The sequence below is a fragment of the Trachemys scripta genome, chromosome 4 (assembly GCF_013100865.1).
Source record: "Trachemys scripta elegans isolate TJP31775 chromosome 4, CAS_Tse_1.0, whole genome shotgun sequence".
Taxonomy (NCBI): Eukaryota; Metazoa; Chordata; order Testudines; family Emydidae; genus Trachemys; species Trachemys scripta.
In genome coordinates this window covers 126,547,141-126,566,937 of record NC_048301.1, presented here as the reverse complement: position 1 = coordinate 126,566,937, position 19,797 = coordinate 126,547,141, and the positions used below count along the sequence as shown (strand labels likewise).

Below are 19,797 nucleotides of genomic sequence, written 5' to 3'. Positions count from 1 at the left end.
ATTAGTCTGCTCCCCGAGCACTGCTTTCCCGCGTTGTATCTGAATTCATGTTATATCGAGTAGTGTTATATCGAGGTAGAGGTGTAGCACTTTGTTGCTGGTTGTCAAGCAGTGTAAATACCAGACACATCAGGCTGGACCCTACTTCCACTGTGGAAATTGACTTTGTCTTCAGTGGGAACAGCATGTGGCCCTTACAGAGACCATCACTAAGTTATAAAGAAAATAAATTGTGGATAATTGAGAACCATGAATCTGATGCTGATAGATGACTAAAATCAACACTTTTGATTGGTAGATTGACATTTTGTAATCCTGTAACACTTTAAAGGGACTCTGCAAAAGGCAGTAGGACCAAACCTTGACCTAGTTTTAATTTCTTGAATTGGTTTTCAAAGTTTAATGTAGTACTGCATATGTGGTGGTGGTTTTGAAAAGGAATCCTTGAATGCTGTTTTTAACAAAATGCGAACGGTCCAATCTTAGTCTAATTCTCTGGGGATGGATGTCCATGTCTCACAAACCACTACTGCATTTGGTTCTGATTATTTTTGGGAATCTCTCCTAAGAGGTTAGAGATTAAACTATTCTCTTCAGATTGCCCCTCAAGCATATGGGCTGGGTATGTAAAACTTACTTTGCTGCTGTCCATGCTGTACCTTTTCTGTTGGATAAAGGACTTTGGAGCCATTTATTTGGGAGTCGGGGTCTGACCGAGCAACCACACCTCTGTAATAACAAGTATGTGCAATTAAAGAGAAAACACTTAAATAAACATGGGATCATTTAAAAAACAATAGGAACTTCAAATTCTGAAAAATACCTTGACAGTGTTGTCTGCGTTATGTTTTGTTTGTTGCTGACTCCTGTCAGTGAGCCTACATCGGGTTTGCTGGTATTCCTTTCCTAAGATTATGTGAGCATGTTCAGCATTCCTGTGTTCCAAGAACAAGTGATAAGAGAACTTTAAGTTCTCCCTGTCCCATCAGTAAGGTTCTCTCTTGCCTTGAGCTCTACATTTCCTTGTTGTTAAGTTTCAAGCTGTTCCTGTTCCTGTTCCCAGCAGCAGGGTGGTGTCACTGCTGTCCAGTTGCAGACAGAGGCCCAGGTGGCAACCGCCTCAGGCCAGCAAGTCCAGACCCTCCAGGTAGTGGTGATCTCTCTAATTGTGTCTATGTGAGCACTGCATGAACTTCCCCATCGCCTCATCTCTAATGCTGTGTTTCTACCAGGGTTTGAAATAGGGACAGAATTAGTAGCAGTTTCATTGGTCTGTAGCAGCTGGGACGTGTTAATTGCAGTTTCATTCAATAAAACGAATGAAGTGGTTAGAGCTGTTTGTTGGATCTAAAATGCATGCAGCCAAACCCTGATCCACCCATGAAAACTCTCTGCTGGTGTGATTATGAAGATGAATTTTGGTGGAAATAGGAATGAAGCAGGAGAAAATTACAACTTGCAGGCAAGAGATCAAACAAACCCCAGGACCTAGCTCAGAGATTCAGACCTCTCAGATCCAGTGCTGAGTGGGACTTTTTGTGTGTTTTCTCTGTGGAAAGAAGCCAAAGTGGGGTTGAGGAGAGAATTTTTTTTCTGACTAGAAACAAAAACTGAGGATTTTCTCGCCTACTATAGGATTGAGATAATTACTGACCACATATTTCTACTGTGACAACACAAGCAGATCCATAAATTGCATCTTAATTACTACCAAAACTCACTACCAGTTGGGAAGGGATGCAGGTTATTTCAAACCCTGATTTCTGTTCATGTGCAATGTTCCACATCTTAAAAGCTTCATTTCATTGGTTTGTGTGGCAGCTCTTTAAAGGGATGGAAAACCCCCTTCATGGTAGATGTTACAAGATTGATACAGCTTTTTCTACCCATGTCTGGGATCTTTGTGGGGGTGGGGGGCCTTCCTCTGTTCTTTGGAGAGAAAAAAAGTTCTAGATAGTCAGAATGGTCCTGCGAATAATGAAGTATATGCAGTGGTTTCCTGATGTGAGCTAAAATGTGAAAGAGGGTGAGCTGGTAGAATTGGAGGCAATTGTTTGGAGCTCGATTGTATCACAGTCCTATTGCTGAAAAGTTTGCTTTTCATCTCTCCTTGCTTGCTTGCGTTTTAAAAATACATTAACAAAAATCCTGGATTTATATTATCATTTTATTTCAATTTAAGCATATCATGCTAATTACTTTTTGCTGCTTTGTAGCTGATGTATGCATGCTTGCATCTTTTTCACTATATTGTAATGCATACTGTTCACTTTTCTTTAATGAAAGTGGTTTTTATATGGCAGGAAGAGTGGGTGGAAGAGACTGAGTAGTAGGACTATCAGATGACTTAATGAAGCCAGGATATCCTATCTGGGAGCTTGACAGCTGATACATACCTAGGGTTGCTGATGTGTGTGTCATTGTATAAGCCACTAATGCATTTCAACATATAGAAATCGGAGCTTTTTCCTTTAAGGGACCGTATTATTTTAGATAATTTCATAAATTCTGAAAGTTTTTTACTGATGATAATTCAGTCACGGATTGTTTCTGTTGCACTGTAATTAGTTGAAAGGTGGGGGATAGAAGTGTCAAAAATGAGAGATCTGGAGATAGAAGTCAGAGGTGATGGTCATTTGCCTTTGAAAGTTCTTGAAGTTTCCATGATAACTGAAATTGGAGTTCAGTGATTGCCCTATTATGCTCTTTCGTCACTTCTATGAAATGTGTTAAGTGCAGTGAAGAAATAATCCTGTTGTCAATTGCCTCCCACTCCAAGTTTAAGACCTAAAGATGTGGCTTTTATTGAGCTCTTCGACTGACATATTATTTTGGTGCAGATGGCTCTCTTCCTTGCTAGATAAGCATAACTGAATGGAGTTTTCTGTTGCCTTCCTTTCTCCCCCAGGCCTCTTCCCAAAGAATATTTGTAAGGGCTCTCATGTCTGATCTAGAAACCTTCACCATTCCAAGACTTGTTGGTCCACTTCATCCACTCCTCCTTTCTGAGCCATACTTTGTGCTGTTACAAGCACAACTTCCCTTTATGATCACAAGAAGATGCTCCAAGAACAATTCATGCCATAGCCATCTGGAAATTAAGATGCTATGAGAACATAATTTCTTGAACCCCACCTGCCAAGGTAGCTTTATATTGGAGCCTTTACTCATCTGCATTGGACTTCTTAATGAAATACAAACACTTGTTGTGGATTGTGAGCTCTTTTTTGAAAGGTTCCAGTTCTCAGGCTGTATATAGAGGTAATCCCTGTCTATGTTAGTGTATGGACAATTTAGCCATATGTACTATGTAAATATTGTACATGCTTTATTGTATCTGGACTTTGTGGTTTTGATTAGGCAGTAGCAGAAAAGGACAACTTACTAAATTCAGCAACACAAAATGGAGACATTTTTAGAAATCTTGTTTGTTGGAAGTTGTGCATAAAAACAATTTAGAGGCTATTTAGTTTTCATGGCCCTTCCACTGAAATAAACATTTAGCCCTTAATATTTATCAATTTCATTTGAGATTTTTTTATCATCTGACTTTGTTTCATTGTTCTGTTTTGTTGTTTCTTCTATTCTCTAGGTCCAGGGTCAGCCATTAATGGTACAAGTAAGCGGAGGTCAGCTGATCACATCAACTGGCCAGCCAATCATGGTGCAAGCTGTGCCTGGGGGTCAGGGTCAGACCATCATGCAAGTCCCAGTTTCTGGATCGCAAGGATTGCAGCAGGTCAGTATACTCTAATTTCATTAATCATAATGGTCAAGGAATGAACTATGACTGTCCTAGGGAAGATCATAAGCTAGTGTAAATTGTCATTGCTTCTTTGAAGTCAAGGGAGCCATGACAATTTATACCAGCTGAGGATCTGCCCCAGTAAGCATTGTATGAACTACCGTGACAGTTCTTGAGGTGCCCAGGACTGAGTGTCACCTTGTTATCTCTCCCTCCCTCCAGCGAGAGGAAGAATTGAATGTGCTTAACCTGTGCCAGCTACCTGAGGCCTCCAGTTTGTTAGCCTCTAAATATTTTCCTCAGGGCTAGGCCAGCCCTTACTTTGCCTTGCAGGTTAACAATAGGTGCACCCCAATCTCTGAGCCACTTTGAAGTGTTCCCCCTATAGTGTGCAGCCCCTTATCCACTGAAACCTGATAGTCGTGCCAGGTAAGCTGTCCCCCGAAGGCAGTTGTGTACGGCTTGAATGATTCGACCCAGTGTCAGATCTTTGTATAATACTACAGCATGGAGTTGTATTTATAGTGATGACAATGCATGAATTTATTGTCAAGGATTGAATTTTAAGAGTTAGTGAGTAAACATCATGGAAACAGGTTATGTATAAAACCAAGTCATCACTCACTTACTAGAGATTAAACTTACCTTAGCAAGCTAAGGTTCTGTCTAAGGAAGTTTCTCACCCCAAATGTCTTCTGCAGCATTTCAACCAAGCCTGGTTGAGATCCCATTTTCATGAATGTAGATGCACTGTCTGTTTACTTCCTCAGGTGCCAGATAAAGTCTTTTTGCCTTCCTTTGTATGCCCCAAAGTTCATTGTCTGCTCCCAGAGACAGGACAGCCCAGCCCCCTGTGGTTCTGTCTCCAGTGTCTTGTGTCCCTGTTAACGTCCCATTCCCCTGTTGACTTCATATATAAAAGGCATTTTCATTGTGTTGGCTTCCAATGGTTAATTTATATTTGACAGAGAGATATACTCTTACCTTCTGTCTTGAAGAAACCTATTTTTCTCTTTGATCAATGACAGACTTCAAAATATATTTTCAATGTGTATACACAACTCCTTAAATATTATTCGTACATATGTCATGCAATGATTATGAGGATGAGTATGACATAAACTTTTTATTTGAGACCTCACATGCCATTCTTTATGGATACATACTGTGAAAGCAGGGGCTAGGTATAGTGCATTTGTCAGGCTTGTTAGGCGTTGCTGTTACATGATAGTGAACTCTTTGCCAACTGTAGCCCATGAGCCTCTGTGTCACAACCAAATATTTAAAGTGAAGCTTCTTCTGTATTTCAAAGTATATTTCCAATGGATCCTGCAAATATACTCAGCACAATCCCCTGAAATGCAGCCAGAGCTTTTTCTGGTTCTTGGCAGCTGTAACACACAGCAGTTCCATGCCTACTCATGTGCTTGTCCCATAAAAATATAGAATTCCTTGAAAATGCTTCAGGACTAACATGAAGTTCAGTTATTCCAATGTATGAAGGCTGGAGAAGAATTTAAAACCCCTGGCTTCAGAGCGTAATAGTGCTGGATGGGATAGGATTATTTTTCAGTAATACACATTGGATAGAACTGTCTATTTAAAAGATAGTATTTGGTTTTAGGCAAGGCCTTGATAAGTGTTCCTCAAGAACAAAGGGTGGAAATTTAAGCAACATAGAGCATGGGGATTGTGTCTGGTGTCACAGAACTTTTGTCTGTGCTGTGCCACTAACTTGCTGTGTTGATGGGCTTTTTTAGTGACTTGTGAAATACTTCAGTATACTTGGCTGAAAGGCACTATATATTAGGAAAACACTTATCATTCCTCAGTGTAACATACTCTATACAGCCTGTATATTAGAAGAAAGTGTGTAATTGGAATTTTCAGCAATGGGGGCTGACAGTATTCCAATTTATCCTGAGAGGTGCACCAAGTGGGGTTGGAAAGTATCTCTTCTCTGCAAGGTTAGTCTTAGGCTTTTGTAAATACCAGGCTACTTTTTATGTGCTTGATAATTAGCACTTGTGATACTTTACAGCTATCTTAATTAACCCTTAAAGTCCCATTCCTCCTGTGACTTAGGTAAGTATTATTCCTGGTCTCATGCTCAAGGCTAGTGTATTTCTCTCTCTGATCATGCTGTATTTGGTAAACAGTGGAAAACTGATGGGGCATGATGACATGAGCATGTATATTTGCTCCTTTCTGCTTAGTCTTATCCTCCCTTGCATTGGTGATTACTATGTTACGGAGCAGGAATAAATTAAAACAAACTGTCTCCATTAAAAGAGGAAAGTTAGTGGGGGTTTTCCTAGTGGCCGCAGTAGATGACTGTTGGAAGATGCTTTGATAATGCTGAGACCAAAGGGAAAAATCTAACAGGTTTAGTTAATGTTCCTTTCTGACTCTTTCTTCCACAGATTCAGTTGGTCCAGCCAGGCCAGATTCAGATTCAAGGTGGGCAGGCTGTGCAGGTACAAGGTCAACAGGGCCAGACCCAGCAGATCATTATTCAGCAGCCACAGACTGCGGTTACTGCTGGCCAGACACAGGTAACTACACCAGCATGAAAGGGCTTGTTATGGGCTTACAATAAGGGACAAGATGTTAGAAAGTTAGTATCCAGAACCATCTGATATTAAAATAAATACATTTGTAACACATCAGCTTTTATGCTATTTTCTTTTTTGCAAATCGCTTTGCTGGGACAGAATAACTGTATTTGTCACTTAGTTTTACCAACTGGTTCTTATCTGTACATTATTGATTTGGGATTCCCTGAATGGGAATGTTTAAAATGAAAAATACTGTTGAATTTAACATTCCCCACCCCAAAAAATTGTAAACAGTTATAGTTACATTTGACTTTTGTGAAATCTTTTTTATTTAGGAACAGGTTTTTTTGTTACTGTTACTTGAGTATCTGTTTAACATGTCGATCGTGAAATATGAGACCTAGATCTTTAAATAAATAAATAAAAAGAAATCCCAGTATATTAAACATATTTGTGTATGTAGAACTGCTCTTTTTAAACTCTGTCTCCCATGAAGAACTTCTGAAAAACTTGTGGTTGCTACTAATATTACGCAATAATATTACAAGACGTTGTTGATGCATCTCAGATTTGGTCGGTTAATTTAGTTCCCCAGTTCTCTTGTTCCTTACAACAAATTTATGTAAAAGTTTTGTATATATTTTAAGTATCTTTTAATCTCCAGTTGAAATTGGCGTGTAAATACACAATTCTATTCTGAGTATGGAGACTCCTGTCCTTGGGTTCAATATGGACATTAATAGGGATGGAAATCTTTAACTTCTCAGCAGTTTGTAATTTGTGATGTTCTTTGTTCCATTTAGACCCAGCAGCAGATAGCAGTTCAAGGGCAGCAGGTGGCACAGACAGCAGAAGGCCAGACCATTGTCTATCAGCCTGTTAATGCTGATGGAACCATTCTTCAACAAGGTATGAACTTTGGCATGTAAAGGACAGCACATTCTCTTAAGTTATAGTTGAATGTTTCCAGAGAGACGCCTACCATTTCATTTCTTCTTGGCTCCTTAGTGTCGAGGAACACCATGACGATTGGAAGAGCAAAAGTTTTTGTTCCTCTTCCTTCTGTCTGTCTTTAGAGTTGGAATTGTAGGTTTTTACTACTCTTGACATCCGTAAGATTTTTTTTCTGATATGCCCTATATTGTTAGTAACAGAATGTGCTGTAACAGCTGTACAGATACAAAGAGTTTGAAATGTACAAATAAGTGCAGGAGATTTTTTCACATTGATCATATAGAGTCACATTTGTAGAACTAATTTTTTAAATAGCTACAGAAATCCTTTTTCCCAGACCACAGTGAAGCAGATAAATTAATCCCCTGCCCCCCCTTTGCAGGGTTGGTTACTAGGAATCTGCAAATAGGACAAAAGCTCTTTGGTGTGGAAAGTGCAAATGGGATTACGGAATAAGAATCAGTTCTTCACTTTCAGGTTTAATGTTTAAATAAAATATGAGCTTTGGGTTCCTGACAAATTGTCAATGGAGAGTGCAAGCATTTACATTTCATTTTTGAGGTTTTGGAGAAATGGCTTCACATTTGGGCTGTGATTCCCATGTCTATGACAAATGAACACTTTGAAAAGTTGAGTGCATTTGTGTATTAAGGACAGATGATGGGATTTGGTTAATGGTTGCTTGTAACATTTTTTTTTGCCATCCTCTTGTACGTTATCCAAGAGTGAGTGAATGAAAATAGAAGTGGGACTAATGGTGTTCCCTTCGTTCTTTCTGTGTGCGTGTTTTTGTTTTTTGTTTTGTGTTTTATTTTCTTAAAGTTACAGTCCCTGTTACAGGCATGATCACCATCCCAGCAGCCAGTTTGGCAGGAGCACAAATTGTCCAGGCAGGAGCCAACACCAATACAACTAGCAGTGGGCAAGGGACTGTAACTGTGACGCTACCAGTTGCTGGAAATGTGGTCAATTCAGGTGGAATGGTTATGGTACGTATGGAATTTCCAAGTTCTTTTTCACTTTTTGTCATTTTACAAGTTAAATTTTAAGTTTACGATCTTCAAACTGTGGTTTGAGATTCATATTAGTTTCACCTAATATGCTCAGTCTTCTCAGAAATTAGTTGTAATTAGGACTTCCTATTGGTTTAATATGTATTTAAAATTGGAGTAAATAATTGTACTGTTGAATTTGTGTGGCAAATTATTAGATAGGTCATGCTTCCTCTTCTGATAACTCTCTTTAAAAAACTGGAATAAATAAATTGTAATGTTTAATCCAGGAGTAGTCCTAGCCATTTTGCTGGCCACGGCAGAAAACATTTTCATTGCCCCCACCTGCCTGAGTGGCTGAACAAGAAAATACAAACCCCAAAGCCAACCCCAAGAAACCTGCCAGCCAGCCAATCAGAAGATAGCACGCGTGCACACACACAGAAGAGATATGGGGTCCCCTGGAAGTTGGCCACCCTACTCATCTGGCTGTAGAACCAGCCCTGGTTTAATCTCTGGGGAGTTATTACATAGGTCATGCTTCCTCTCCCCCATAATTTTATCCTCAAATTCAAAGAAGTTCACAATTTTAATTTAAAGGAACTTTTATTAGAGATACTTACAAATTTGAAGAGTTCAAGCAAAAACTTGCTATTCAGTATCCCGCAGATGTTTTTTTCTAGTAAATAAGGGCTTTGTTCTGCTCGTGTTCATACTACGTTTGTGCTGAGATTCCCTCTTGGCTTGTGTTTTACTGTTCAGCTCCATTAGATGGCAGCAGACATTTTATGAATAGCACTTGTTTAATAAACATACAGAAATTGTTAGACAGGTAGAACATGCACTAATAAACTACCAATAGAAGAGATGAGTATATTCTACATTACATTGTACAGGAAAATGAATTGCTTGGAGCGCTAGGTATTGTGCAGCTTTTTTTTTTTTTTAAATCGGGTTATTTAGGAATTTTAACAGGTTTTCATATCATTGTCATGTAAATGTCCGATACAAAACAATCAGTACAAAAGTGAAAATTTGTTTAGAGAAACTTCACACAGTAATATAATTTATTTACATTTAGCTTTTTATACAAACAAAATATCAAAAACATTGGCAATATGTAACTGACAGTTTGAATTGTGTGCAGTTGACTTTGATACTCCATCACTTTGAAGCAGACACAGTTGTTCAGACAATACATCTTTTCAGTTACTTCTGCGTTAATATTTTTGGACTGATGGTATCTCCTTTTATGTATGTAGCATCTGCTGTGAACCATATGCGTCTGAGTGTGTGCTTCTTTACACAGATGGTACCAGGGGCTGGATCAGTACCAGCTATTCAGAGGATTCCATTGCCAGGGGCAGAGATGCTTGAAGAGGAGCCCCTCTATGTAAATGCCAAGCAGTACCACCGAATCCTGAAGAGGAGGCAGGCACGAGCCAAGCTGGAAGCTGAGGGGAAAATCCCCAAAGAGAGGAGGGTGAGTATATAACCCAAGGTTACTTTTTAGGCATCGTTTGGAGGAATGACATTGCATTATAATGGTATAGAAGACATTTTGGGTGACATGGAGACAATTGGAATTGATTCTAATAGACTTCTTCCTGCCTTGTGCAACATACATATGTCTGTCTCACTGATGAATATTGCTCATCACATTTTGTCTTTTGACAGATATCAGAGCCGTTTTTGAGACCATGTGTTGAAATCCTACTTACTTCCTTGGCTCTTAATTGTTGAAAGTATATGTGGTTGTATTGTAACTGGCGAGTACACTGACTTTCCTCAAAGGCATTCTTTGTCTTTCATTAGAAGGAATTGGTTCTGAGTGCTCCGTTAGCTGCAGTAATAATACTGAGCTAGAAAGTATTGAATGACTCGTGACCATGCTTTTTCTTATTGTTGCAGAAATACTTGCATGAGTCTAGACATCGTCATGCCATGGCTAGGAAACGGGGAGAAGGTGGGCGTTTTTTCTCACCGAAGGAAAAGGATATGCAGGTGAGCAAAACCTTTGCTTCCGGCTATGTTCTTTGTATGGCTGAATTTGCACACGCCTTCCGAGTAGCCCTCAGAAAAAGGGCTCTAATTTTTCTGCAGCTTTCCTGACCTTGTTGGGCTAAGCCCCTGGTCTTTGTCCTCTTTCCCCAATCAAGTAGCTAGGCCATAGTAATCTTAATATAAACCTGTATTCAACTTTGTTTTATAAATGGAGAGAAATGTAATTGCTCTATTTGTTTGCCTGTACAGAAAGGTGCAGTCAGCTGCTCGTCTCTGTCTACTGCCTCAAGATGGTAGTGAAAGATGGATGAAAGTCAATGAACATGCAGTTTGAAATTCAGAAGTGGGCATGCTTGGATCTTTTTGTTTTTAAAAGTAGCTTTAATATTTCACACTGTTTTAAATGAAGTGAAAGGAGCCCGGAGAGGCTTTCAGAGAATATAATGGGATAGAAAACACCATTGCCTTTTACAGCAACGAGGTAGCAGTGTATCTTTAACCTAAGAGATCCGTTCTCTTTAGGGATAAGATACTTCTTTCTTTAGTCCGTACCAACTCCTCCCAAGTAAATATTCCCAACTATGTCTAGTATATGATTGGCTTGAGTTGTGAGCTGTTGTCAAAGAACAGAGCTGGTTTGCTTGAAATTCATCTTAATTTAGTGCTATAGTCTGGAATATACTGTTTAAAACTTATAATTCTCTATGATGTGTGATACAGCATTCTTGTCATTTGTAAATTTGTGCCTCTTCTATCCTAGTGTCCCTTGCAAATGTCGGGGAAATGTTTGTAGTAGAGAGAGGATAAATTTTCTGGGTATGGAATGAGTAATGCTGTCAAAGTTTTAAACTTAAAGGGATGTAGCTGTTGCTCTTTAAGGGAGAGGAGAGACATGATGTAAGCTGTTATTCCTTAAGGAAGGAGAGCTTTAAATTATCTCTTTACTCCCAGGAACTAAAACTTCACTGGTTCTTCTGAATTAGAATCCCACATTCTAACTCCGTGGATTTCAACCTGTGGTCCGTGGACCCCTGGAGGTCTGCAGACTAAGATTTCCAAAGGGTTCTGCACCTCCATTTGACATTTTTTAGGGGTCCACAAATGGAAAAAGTTTGAAAATCACAGTTCTAACTGCATGCTGCATTTGTGTTCACCAGCTTTCTAAAGCAGTTTGAAGGTACAGCATCACTTGGCTTTGAATATTGACGATATTGGCAGCTCTCACACCTGTCTAACTATGGCAATAACAGGTTGTTTGGCAAAGCTACTTTTGTCTTCTAAGGTTACTTATCTTTTCCCAATCACGTAGTCTTGCATTTACTACCGGAGGTGTGCTGTTTGATTGGAAGAGTCTTGCAGAGTTAGTTTCTTAACCTGCAGGTTTCATGTACCAGCGCCTCAGCTCTGTGTAAACTGGGTTAGCTCTATTGAAGTCAGTGAAATGACACTGGTTTATGCTAAGCTGAGTTTCTGGCTCTATAACTCTTTGTATATATTTTTTTTTCTTTTGGACAAAGGGGAGATATTTGCTGTCAATGATTGGCTGCTGTAGTAGAAGTACTTTGCTGTAAGGAAAATACTTCAGGGTCACAGTATTGTTTCTTTTGTATCTACAGGATCCAACTCAGGCAAATGAAGACGCAATGACACAGATGATCAGAGTATCCTAACCACTGTCTGAAGGAAAAAGTAACTGAACAAGTTTCCTGTCCCTCTGCAAGCGTGTCCTATCTTACCAATGTATCAAGCAAACCTTCCAATGGGACAATGGACAATCACCATATCTTAGCCTACCCTTTTCTATACAACAAAAACCACCTTTCCAGTAAGTGGTTTGTTTGAGATTTTAACTGCAGTGGACTCAGCAAATAGAAATTGTAGGGACCTTCTTGGTATACCCGTGTAATTCAATGCAGGGGTTTGAAAGTCTGACAACTCATGCCTTTTACATTTCTTGAATTAAGGTTGGCCAACTGACACAGTGATTAGCAATAACTCTGGCATGCTGAAGCAGGGAGCCATGGCCCTTCTGCGGAGGAGTAATCCAGTTTGTAGCAACCAGAGCTAACATGGCTACACCACAGTGCTTTGTTTTCCCAGTGGAGTTTTGTTGTTTATAGCCAGTCCTCACAGCTTTGGACTTCATTTATTGACAGCTGAACTGTTCATTTGTAGTTGCATTTGCCCTTCTGGAACTGTGTAAGAGAACAGAAAGAGGTTCTCTAAGCTCCATCCTGTAAAAGTAAACAGCAAGTTCGTTCTGGGAAAAGTTCAACCATCTTGTCAAGTTGTTGTGAATATTGCAAGACCTTTACAAGAATTGAAATATTGTATATCTGTTCCAAGGAGTAAGATGGGAGTGGCTCATTGACACAGAGCTAAGTAGGGAAAACAACCTTGGCGCTGGTGGCATGTTGCTAGCAATGGATGCATTGAAAGGTGAAATCCAGCTTCTGGGATAAAAATGATAAAAAAGTTTGAGATTCTCTTCTAAAAGAAGTTCAGTGTCTGTTTTTACTCTGCCAGTGCAGAACTTGGTTGCTCCAAAAGAGATGAAATCTGGAACCTCAGAATGGAGGGATTGACTATCTCCCAGTGTGGCTGTCTGAGTGTGTTTTAAATTGCAGATGGTTCTGTACAGAGCTTTGACCTTATTCAGGGTGAAGGATGGCTGCATCACAACTGGAGCAGAGGCCAGCGCAATTTGGTGCATCCTGGTCTAGCTCAAAGACTATTTATGTAGTGAGGGCAAACATTGATAATCCCTTCAAGCTTTTTATGAAATGTCCTCTTTTATAAACATGGCACTTAGAGAATGAAGGAGGAATGTTTGCTTTTTTTTTTTTTTTTTTAGTTGGCCCCCTTTTTTGTGACTTCTTTCTGTGGGCATCTGTTGAATACCTTGTGATTAGTCACTATCGGATTTTGAACTTGGTCCATCATCCTGGCTTTGAAATTTGGCAATGGGATCTGAGGTTTCTATAGCCTTCTAGCAAGTCATATTTAGTTACCTATTTCCACCCTTACCTCATCAGCACTTAAGCTGATCCGCTTTACACATCTAAGGTGCTGCTGCTGTTTCCAGTTTTTGCGTGCTCTGTGTTTTAAATCTTAAGACTCTATTGGGTCACCAGAATTAAGTGTGATGGGTGAGCCTGAATGATGAAAGCAGTGGAGAGGAGAGTCTTCATGGGTGAAGTAGTGAAGAAGGTGATTTGGAAAGACTAGTTAAATTTTAGAGGGGTCTGTCTTAAGGTAGCACAGCAAGCACAGTTGTTTGGAGAATATGCCCTATACCATCTCCTAAAATCATGAACAGGAGGAACACTCAAAGTAACAATTTAGTTGTGTAAACTGGAGGAAGAAAATTGGGCGGCAAACAGAGGTGAGGGAGGGGTCAACAATGCCACCAGAAGGCCCCTTTCCTTTGGATAAAAGGATACTAAACCTAAAGTAGTAAAAACATGTGAGAGAGGATCAAAGAGAGAAACAGAAAAGGTGGAAATGATTTATTTCAATTTGACAGCAGTCAGCCTGGAGTGAGAGACTGCCTGACCAGATGCCAAGAGAACTGGACTTCTTGGTCCAGCCACCTAGGAAGGTTCCCAAATTTCAGCCAATGAAAATACAGGAAGGGAATTGCTACGTTGGGATTTGTCCTTTTGGCATGTAGACTATATTCTGTAATTAAAGATGATCATCTTTCCTGCCTAGTTCAATGTCTCCCCCTCCCCTCCTCCCCCCCCCCCCATGGTTGACATGGTCTAAAATTTGCAAGGAGCTGTGTTCTAGTTTGTTGATGATTCACAGTTAAGGGGTGACATGGAACCCTAGTTTCAATTCATGACATGCAAATAAAGGAATACATTATTTTTGTATTTTGTCTTAGGTTGTATTTGTTACCTATAATTTTGCATTTTAATTTTTTTATTATTCAAAAAGCATTAGTTTACCCCTTACATCGTTGGCATCTCTGGTTGGTTGCTCTGTCTTAAAATATTTTGGGCAATTAGAGTATGGTGCTTTTTTTCTTCACATGAAACCCTTGCTTAACTTTTTTTGTCGTGTCCCCTATTTCAGGAAATATCAAACTCTTTCCTAGTGAAGGAACAGTAAATATTTTGCTTTGTTTGAATGAACACATTATTGTAAATACTTTTTAAGAGCATTTGTACATTTTGTCAATCTGGGTTACCAATGCACGCTGCGGGGTGGGAAGAGTTGTGCCATTCTGGATTAAGGGAGCCTCTCAGACTTTCTACTTTCATTTTACAACCAATTTCTATCCCAGAGAATCTTCTCTGAAAGTTGGGAAGTTAGGGGAATGGAGGTTGTTGGTCTGGCATCTTGTATCTGAGTAATTAGCCCCAGTGTTTGTTTTCTTTAAGAACTTATACAACTCTTCACAAAACATCTAGAACTTCTTCCAGATAGCCCCTCCCCCAAATAAATTCTCTGAGCCATAGTTGTAGAAGGTGTATAAAGACCTATGCATTTGTGCTACATAGAGAGTTCTTGTAGGTAAGTTTTATACAGTGGTGTGAAAGCCTGGGTGTTAGTGTCATACCTTTTCTTTGTTTTGGTTTTCCTGTATTCAGTGACACACTTCTGAAGGCCTTTATTTGCTCAGTGAGATTGAAGATCTCAGCACCATGTTACAAAAAGATTCGAAGCTCTTTTTACAAATAAATTATAAAACTGGAGATGCTGTGAGATAAGTGGATGTGAGAACTCTAGCTTGCGTATTGGCTAGATTTGGACATAAATTCCAGATTGGGAGCACAGTACAGTAGGACAGATCAGGATAAAAGAAATAATGATGGGTATGAGGAGAACTTGATGCTTGGTCAGTTGACCCCTAAAGCACTGGAGCATTGAACCTATCAAAACCAGTTTTATACAAGTGTAGAATGGGGTGTGGGAAATGATCCCTAAGTGATGCTAAATAGTTTTTCAAAGGCTTTTGCATGTTAAAAAGTCAATTTCTTACTTTGTGAATGGGGGGGCGGGGTATTGAGATTTGTGTAACGTAAGGCAACGTTTGTAAATAGTTCAAAAGTTTATAATTTTTTTTATATGACGCATTTTTTTCAAGTGTATTTTGTCTTTAATAGATGCAATTGTAAGTACTGTGTACACTATCCAGCGAATAAAAAATTTATAAACTCTGAGCTCCTGGTTTTTGCTTTCTTTCTTATCTTTAAACTTTTCTGTTGAACAGTTGCAGGGCAGTTGGAAGGACTATCACCCTTTCCTCTGTACTGCACATCCCCCAAAAAAGTTCTGGCCCTGTTCACAGCATCTATAAACAGGTGGCCTTTCTGTAAGGTGGCGTGCCATATTGATGAAGGCCAGACTGTACACCAGGTGGCCTGTGAGCAAGCTGCAGGTGACAGCACCTTCAGGCAGCCAGTCTCCCTGTACATGGCCTGCAGCTGTGGAGGATAATTGGACTGTGCCTGTAGGGTCTTGTTTGATTAATTTTGTGGGGGGGAGGGGCGGCACCTGAGAGGGATGTCTGTGTGTTGGGAGCTTCCTGCAGGATGGGGCAGACCATGGGGGAGCAGGAAACAGAGGACATTCCCTTATTCTTCCCTCTCCCCATTCTCTAGCAGAATAAGGACTTTCAGCTGACGAGGGTGGTGCCTTGTAGAGGGTCTTGATTGGGTGATGGACTAATCTGTACAAGCCCTAACGGTTAAACAGCTACTTGCAGCTAACAGGTCATGAGCTGGGGAAACTCTGGCTGAAGTTGGGGGTGTGGCCCTGCAGTTGGGAGTTCTGATTGGCCCTGAGAGGGGCCTGGCTTCCCAGTGGGGAATTCTGATTGGCTGACGAAGGGTGACTCACCTCAGAACTTTTGAGTGTTTGAAGCTGCTTCTGGCACCAAGATGGCAGCTTATGAGAGGGAAGCCTTGGTGGGCAACACCCAGGATGGATCCCTTCAGAGAGGAGCTGGGGATATGGGGACAATGGCAGGGTCCTCTCACAGAGGGAAGATGGAGGAGTCAGTTGGAGATTGGGGCAGTGGGGGAAGATGGGTATGTCAAGTGGGCCTTTTCAGATGGTGGTGAAGGTCATGGCAGCATCTGATGAATCCCTCCGGACAACGGGGGCATCACATAGTTCCCCTCAGAGAGGAGCAGGGGATGTGGAGGGCGAGAACTGGTCTCTGCAGGAGTGGAAGGAAATGTCTGTGCCGAGCAGATTCCCTCCATGGGGCGAAGGGGACAGGGGAAGCTTCAGCTGGTTCCCTCAAGGTGGGAAGGTGACATGAATCCCTGCAGAGAGTACAGGAGGAGTCAATGGCTCAGACCCCACAGCTGGTAGAGGTGGCATTGGTTTCCTGTGGGCCTCCTCAGGAGGTGGGGAGGATGGTGGTTGCCCTTCTCCCAGACCTGCTGGTGTATAACAATCACTCCCTCCTGTGGATGCTGCCTTCTGTGGAGTCTTGCTCTGCGTGGAGATTACAGATGATGAGGAGCAGGGCTGCCTGTGGCAAATCTCTGTCTGTGCTCCCTTTGTGGATGGGGAAACCATTTGAGCTTATCAGTTGGTCAGCATCTGCCTTTAAGGGGTTTCTGCACTTATTTATCTAGGTTCTTCAGTGCTACATGAGTGTCCTTGAAAAGAACCCATTTTGTTTACTATCCCCTCTGCCAGCTGCATAAGTGAGCTCCCAGCCTTGAAGGCTCCATCCCTTTTCGCTTTCCTTTAGACAAAGTGGGCATTTGACCTTGTGAAATTCTAGCAGAAAGTGGTCTCGGGGGGGGGGGGGGTCTTTTCTCCCCCCCCCCCCAATTGAACCAGTCTGTCCACCTGTCCCCAGCCCTGATCCTTGCTACATCCTGAGGCAGCTTTGCTTCACTGAGCAGATGGGAAGGTTTTAATTTGTCCAACATCATGATTAGAAGTGAGTCTGATAACTTCAGTCCAGGACAGGGGTTCTCAAAGTTTTGTACTGGTGACCCCTTTCACATAGCAAGCCTCTGAGTGAGACCCCCCTCTTATAAATTAAAAACACTTTTTTTATATATTTAACACTATAATAAATGCTGTAGACCAAGCAGGATTTTGGGTGGAGGCTGACAGCTTGATACCCCCTCTCCATGTAATAACCTTGCGACCCCCTGAGGGGTCCTGACCCCCAGTTTGAGAACCCCTGGACTAGGACTTGGTGGATGTTACGCCTTCCACTGGGCGTGCTCACAAAGTTCAACACGAATAATAGAGCTCTTCAAAGAATCCCATGACTTGGAATAGCAGGTGCATGCATGTCTCTCGAAAGCACTATCAGTCACTTATTTCATAAGTACCAAACTCACCACAAACCCTACATTATTCTTTTATAATTTGTAATGGAAAGTGTACTTGATTGCAATAGCTGAGTCCTGCCACTATTCAACTTCTAGCCCTTCCCTGCTATCCTTTAGGACAATATTGAAAGCTCCCTCGGAATGACAGTTTGGCCTTCCGTCTTTGCTTGTGTCACAGGATTAACTGCTCTCCTTGAAAAGCTATACACAAACAATGACCTGAACTGTGGCCCAGAACAGCTAACCCAGATGCTCAACGATTACATAGAAGGGATAATGGCGTGTAAGTACTTCACCTCTCCACCTGTAGGGGGGGAGAGGTAGTATCTGTTCAGGGCTATATGAACCTCAGAATTGGAGATTGGCTTGGTTCTGCCAAAATGCTGTTCTTTCCGAGACATTTGGTCCTTTATTTTCTTGGTGGTCTTCCAGGAGTATCGCCTAACTATTCACTGCCCCCTCCAGGTATCATAAAGCAATCGTCATCCTGATCAAATGTAACTAGATGGACACCCCTTACTATTTGTCACTTTTGTGGCACAGAAGAAAGTTTCTCTCTTGAAAGGGTTGGAGGAGGCTTTCAAAGGGGCAGTTAAAATGCCCACCTCTCAGAGTCAATAGGAGTTGGGTGCCACTCTCCCCTTAATGCCTTTGAAGGGGCATTAGTTTTATTGTGTGTCACCACCTGGCTGTTTCTCTGTCATAGGGAGGTTTCAGATCTTTTCTTTAGAGGGGGAATCTGTGTATTATAAATAAACACAGTACAAACAGAAAAGCCTCACTTACCAATTCTGGAGTACCAGGCTGCACTGGGTCAAGGTGGGCTATTACCTAGGGCTTTATGTAGACTCCTTCTCCCTTCTTTAACCCATATGACAATTTTTTTGCAGTTGAACTGCATAGCTGGTGTCATCCAATCTCTAATAAATGTCAACTTGTTGTCAAGTCTTACAAATTCCAGGATGCCCCAAATTTCCAACCATAAAGAAGCATAACAACTTTGACCTACTTTAACATGGGTTCAAAACAAGTCTTCAACCAATCATTATTAAATTTTATACCCTGTCACGTCTGCCTGTTCATTGTTTCCTCTGCTTTTTGTGATATTTTTATCTAATAAGCACGTATGCGATTTAAAACAACCTTACACAGCGATAACAAAAGGTCATGCTCTTAAACATGTTTCTGCTTAACAAGCAGTTTAGCTCTTATTTGCTAATAATTCTTTATCATCTCTTTTATCATGACTTCTTGCTAAGTTTTATGTGGGAGTTCTCTAGCATAGCCTTCATATACCCACAGTATTAACCTTATGTTGGTGTTACTAGTGTCCTAGGGGAAACCAGCTCTGAAATAAGATGATCGTACCATTGCTGTACAGAGGATGGAAGTGGTGTGTTTAACTCCGTAAGCCAGGAAACTTTGGTGGGCCAGCAGATGTTCACTCTTGGTCAAGCAGCATTGCTCTGCTATCGCTGCAGAGGAATACATTAAAGAAGATGCAGCCCCTACCCCAAGGAGTTTGTAAATAATGTGCCCTGCTGGCTTGTTTCTGAAAATGTGTTTTAAAAATAGCTTTATATTATTATAGCTAAATCCCTGCTTTTTTTTCTTAGTGGTTGTGGTATTGGCGAGTGAGTCAAATTTGGGCTCTTGCTCGCTGGCATGTTAGTGGCTCCAGTGGTGACATGCTCAAATTGGCACACACTCATCCATAAAAGAATTAGTTCACTGATTGAAAGTGGAAAATCCTGGAGTCCTGACCACTTGTGACGGTTAACTCTCCTGGCAAGAGTATGAATTTGTGGGCTATTAGTCCTAAGGTGCTGGCCAGATTCCATTAGAATAATTATATTCTTGTCTTCCTCTTTGATGCACACCCTGCCCCGATCTCCATGTTCATACAACACCAAGCACAACGAGGTTCCCAAGCCTGAGCAGGGTTTCTCAGCACTACCAAAATACAAATATTAAATAATTTCCCTCCACTGGATCCCTTGAGAGTGCTGTTTTCCCTTTCCATCCCCCACTGTGCATTATAAAACAGTTATGCCCTATCTCAGCAATGCCAAAGTGGTTCTTGTGTAGATCTATAGTTTGTAAAGCTCTTTGGGATGAAAGCAGCTATATAATGAAGATGGCATTATATTCTGTCTCATTTATTCATTTTCTGTCTTCCTCAGATGTGCTTTGTTTCAGAGGCGATATCTTGAACTTCATAGGTACTT

At 40.9% G+C, this 19,797-nt stretch overlaps 2 protein-coding genes across 12 annotated transcripts in view; both read left to right on the top strand.

The window, feature by feature from the left end:
• Positions 1-15,424, top strand: part of NFYA (nuclear transcription factor Y subunit alpha) — a 21,114-nt gene extending 5,690 nt beyond the window's left edge. For 3 of the 11 annotated variants that reach the window (XM_034767361.1, XM_034767363.1, XM_034767362.1), the window contains exons 3-10: positions 1,064-1,150; positions 3,593-3,739; positions 6,169-6,300; positions 7,107-7,212; positions 8,080-8,246; positions 9,559-9,732; positions 10,161-10,253; positions 11,870-15,424. In XM_034767361.1, coding sequence (XP_034623252.1) covers positions 1,064-1,150; positions 3,593-3,739; positions 6,169-6,300; positions 7,107-7,212; positions 8,080-8,246; positions 9,559-9,732; positions 10,161-10,253; positions 11,870-11,923 — 960 coding nt within the window. In that variant the 3' untranslated portion in view covers positions 11,924-15,424. Of the gene's footprint in view, positions 1-1,063; positions 1,151-1,187; positions 3,144-3,592; positions 3,740-6,168; positions 6,301-7,106; positions 7,213-8,079; positions 8,247-9,558; positions 9,733-10,160; positions 10,254-11,869 lie in introns of those variants that run through there. The other 8 variants (XM_034767368.1, XM_034767369.1, XM_034767366.1 and 5 more) reach the window with 7 other exon arrangements.
• Positions 15,425-16,290: 866 nt separating this feature from the next.
• The window catches only part of LOC117876540 (adenylate cyclase type 10-like), a 32,284-nt gene continuing 28,777 nt past the window's right edge, over positions 16,291-19,797 (top strand). The window contains 3 exon segments of the mRNA XM_034768800.1: positions 16,291-16,513; positions 17,748-17,852; positions 19,753-19,791. Coding sequence (XP_034624691.1) covers positions 16,291-16,513; positions 17,748-17,852; positions 19,753-19,791 — 367 coding nt within the window.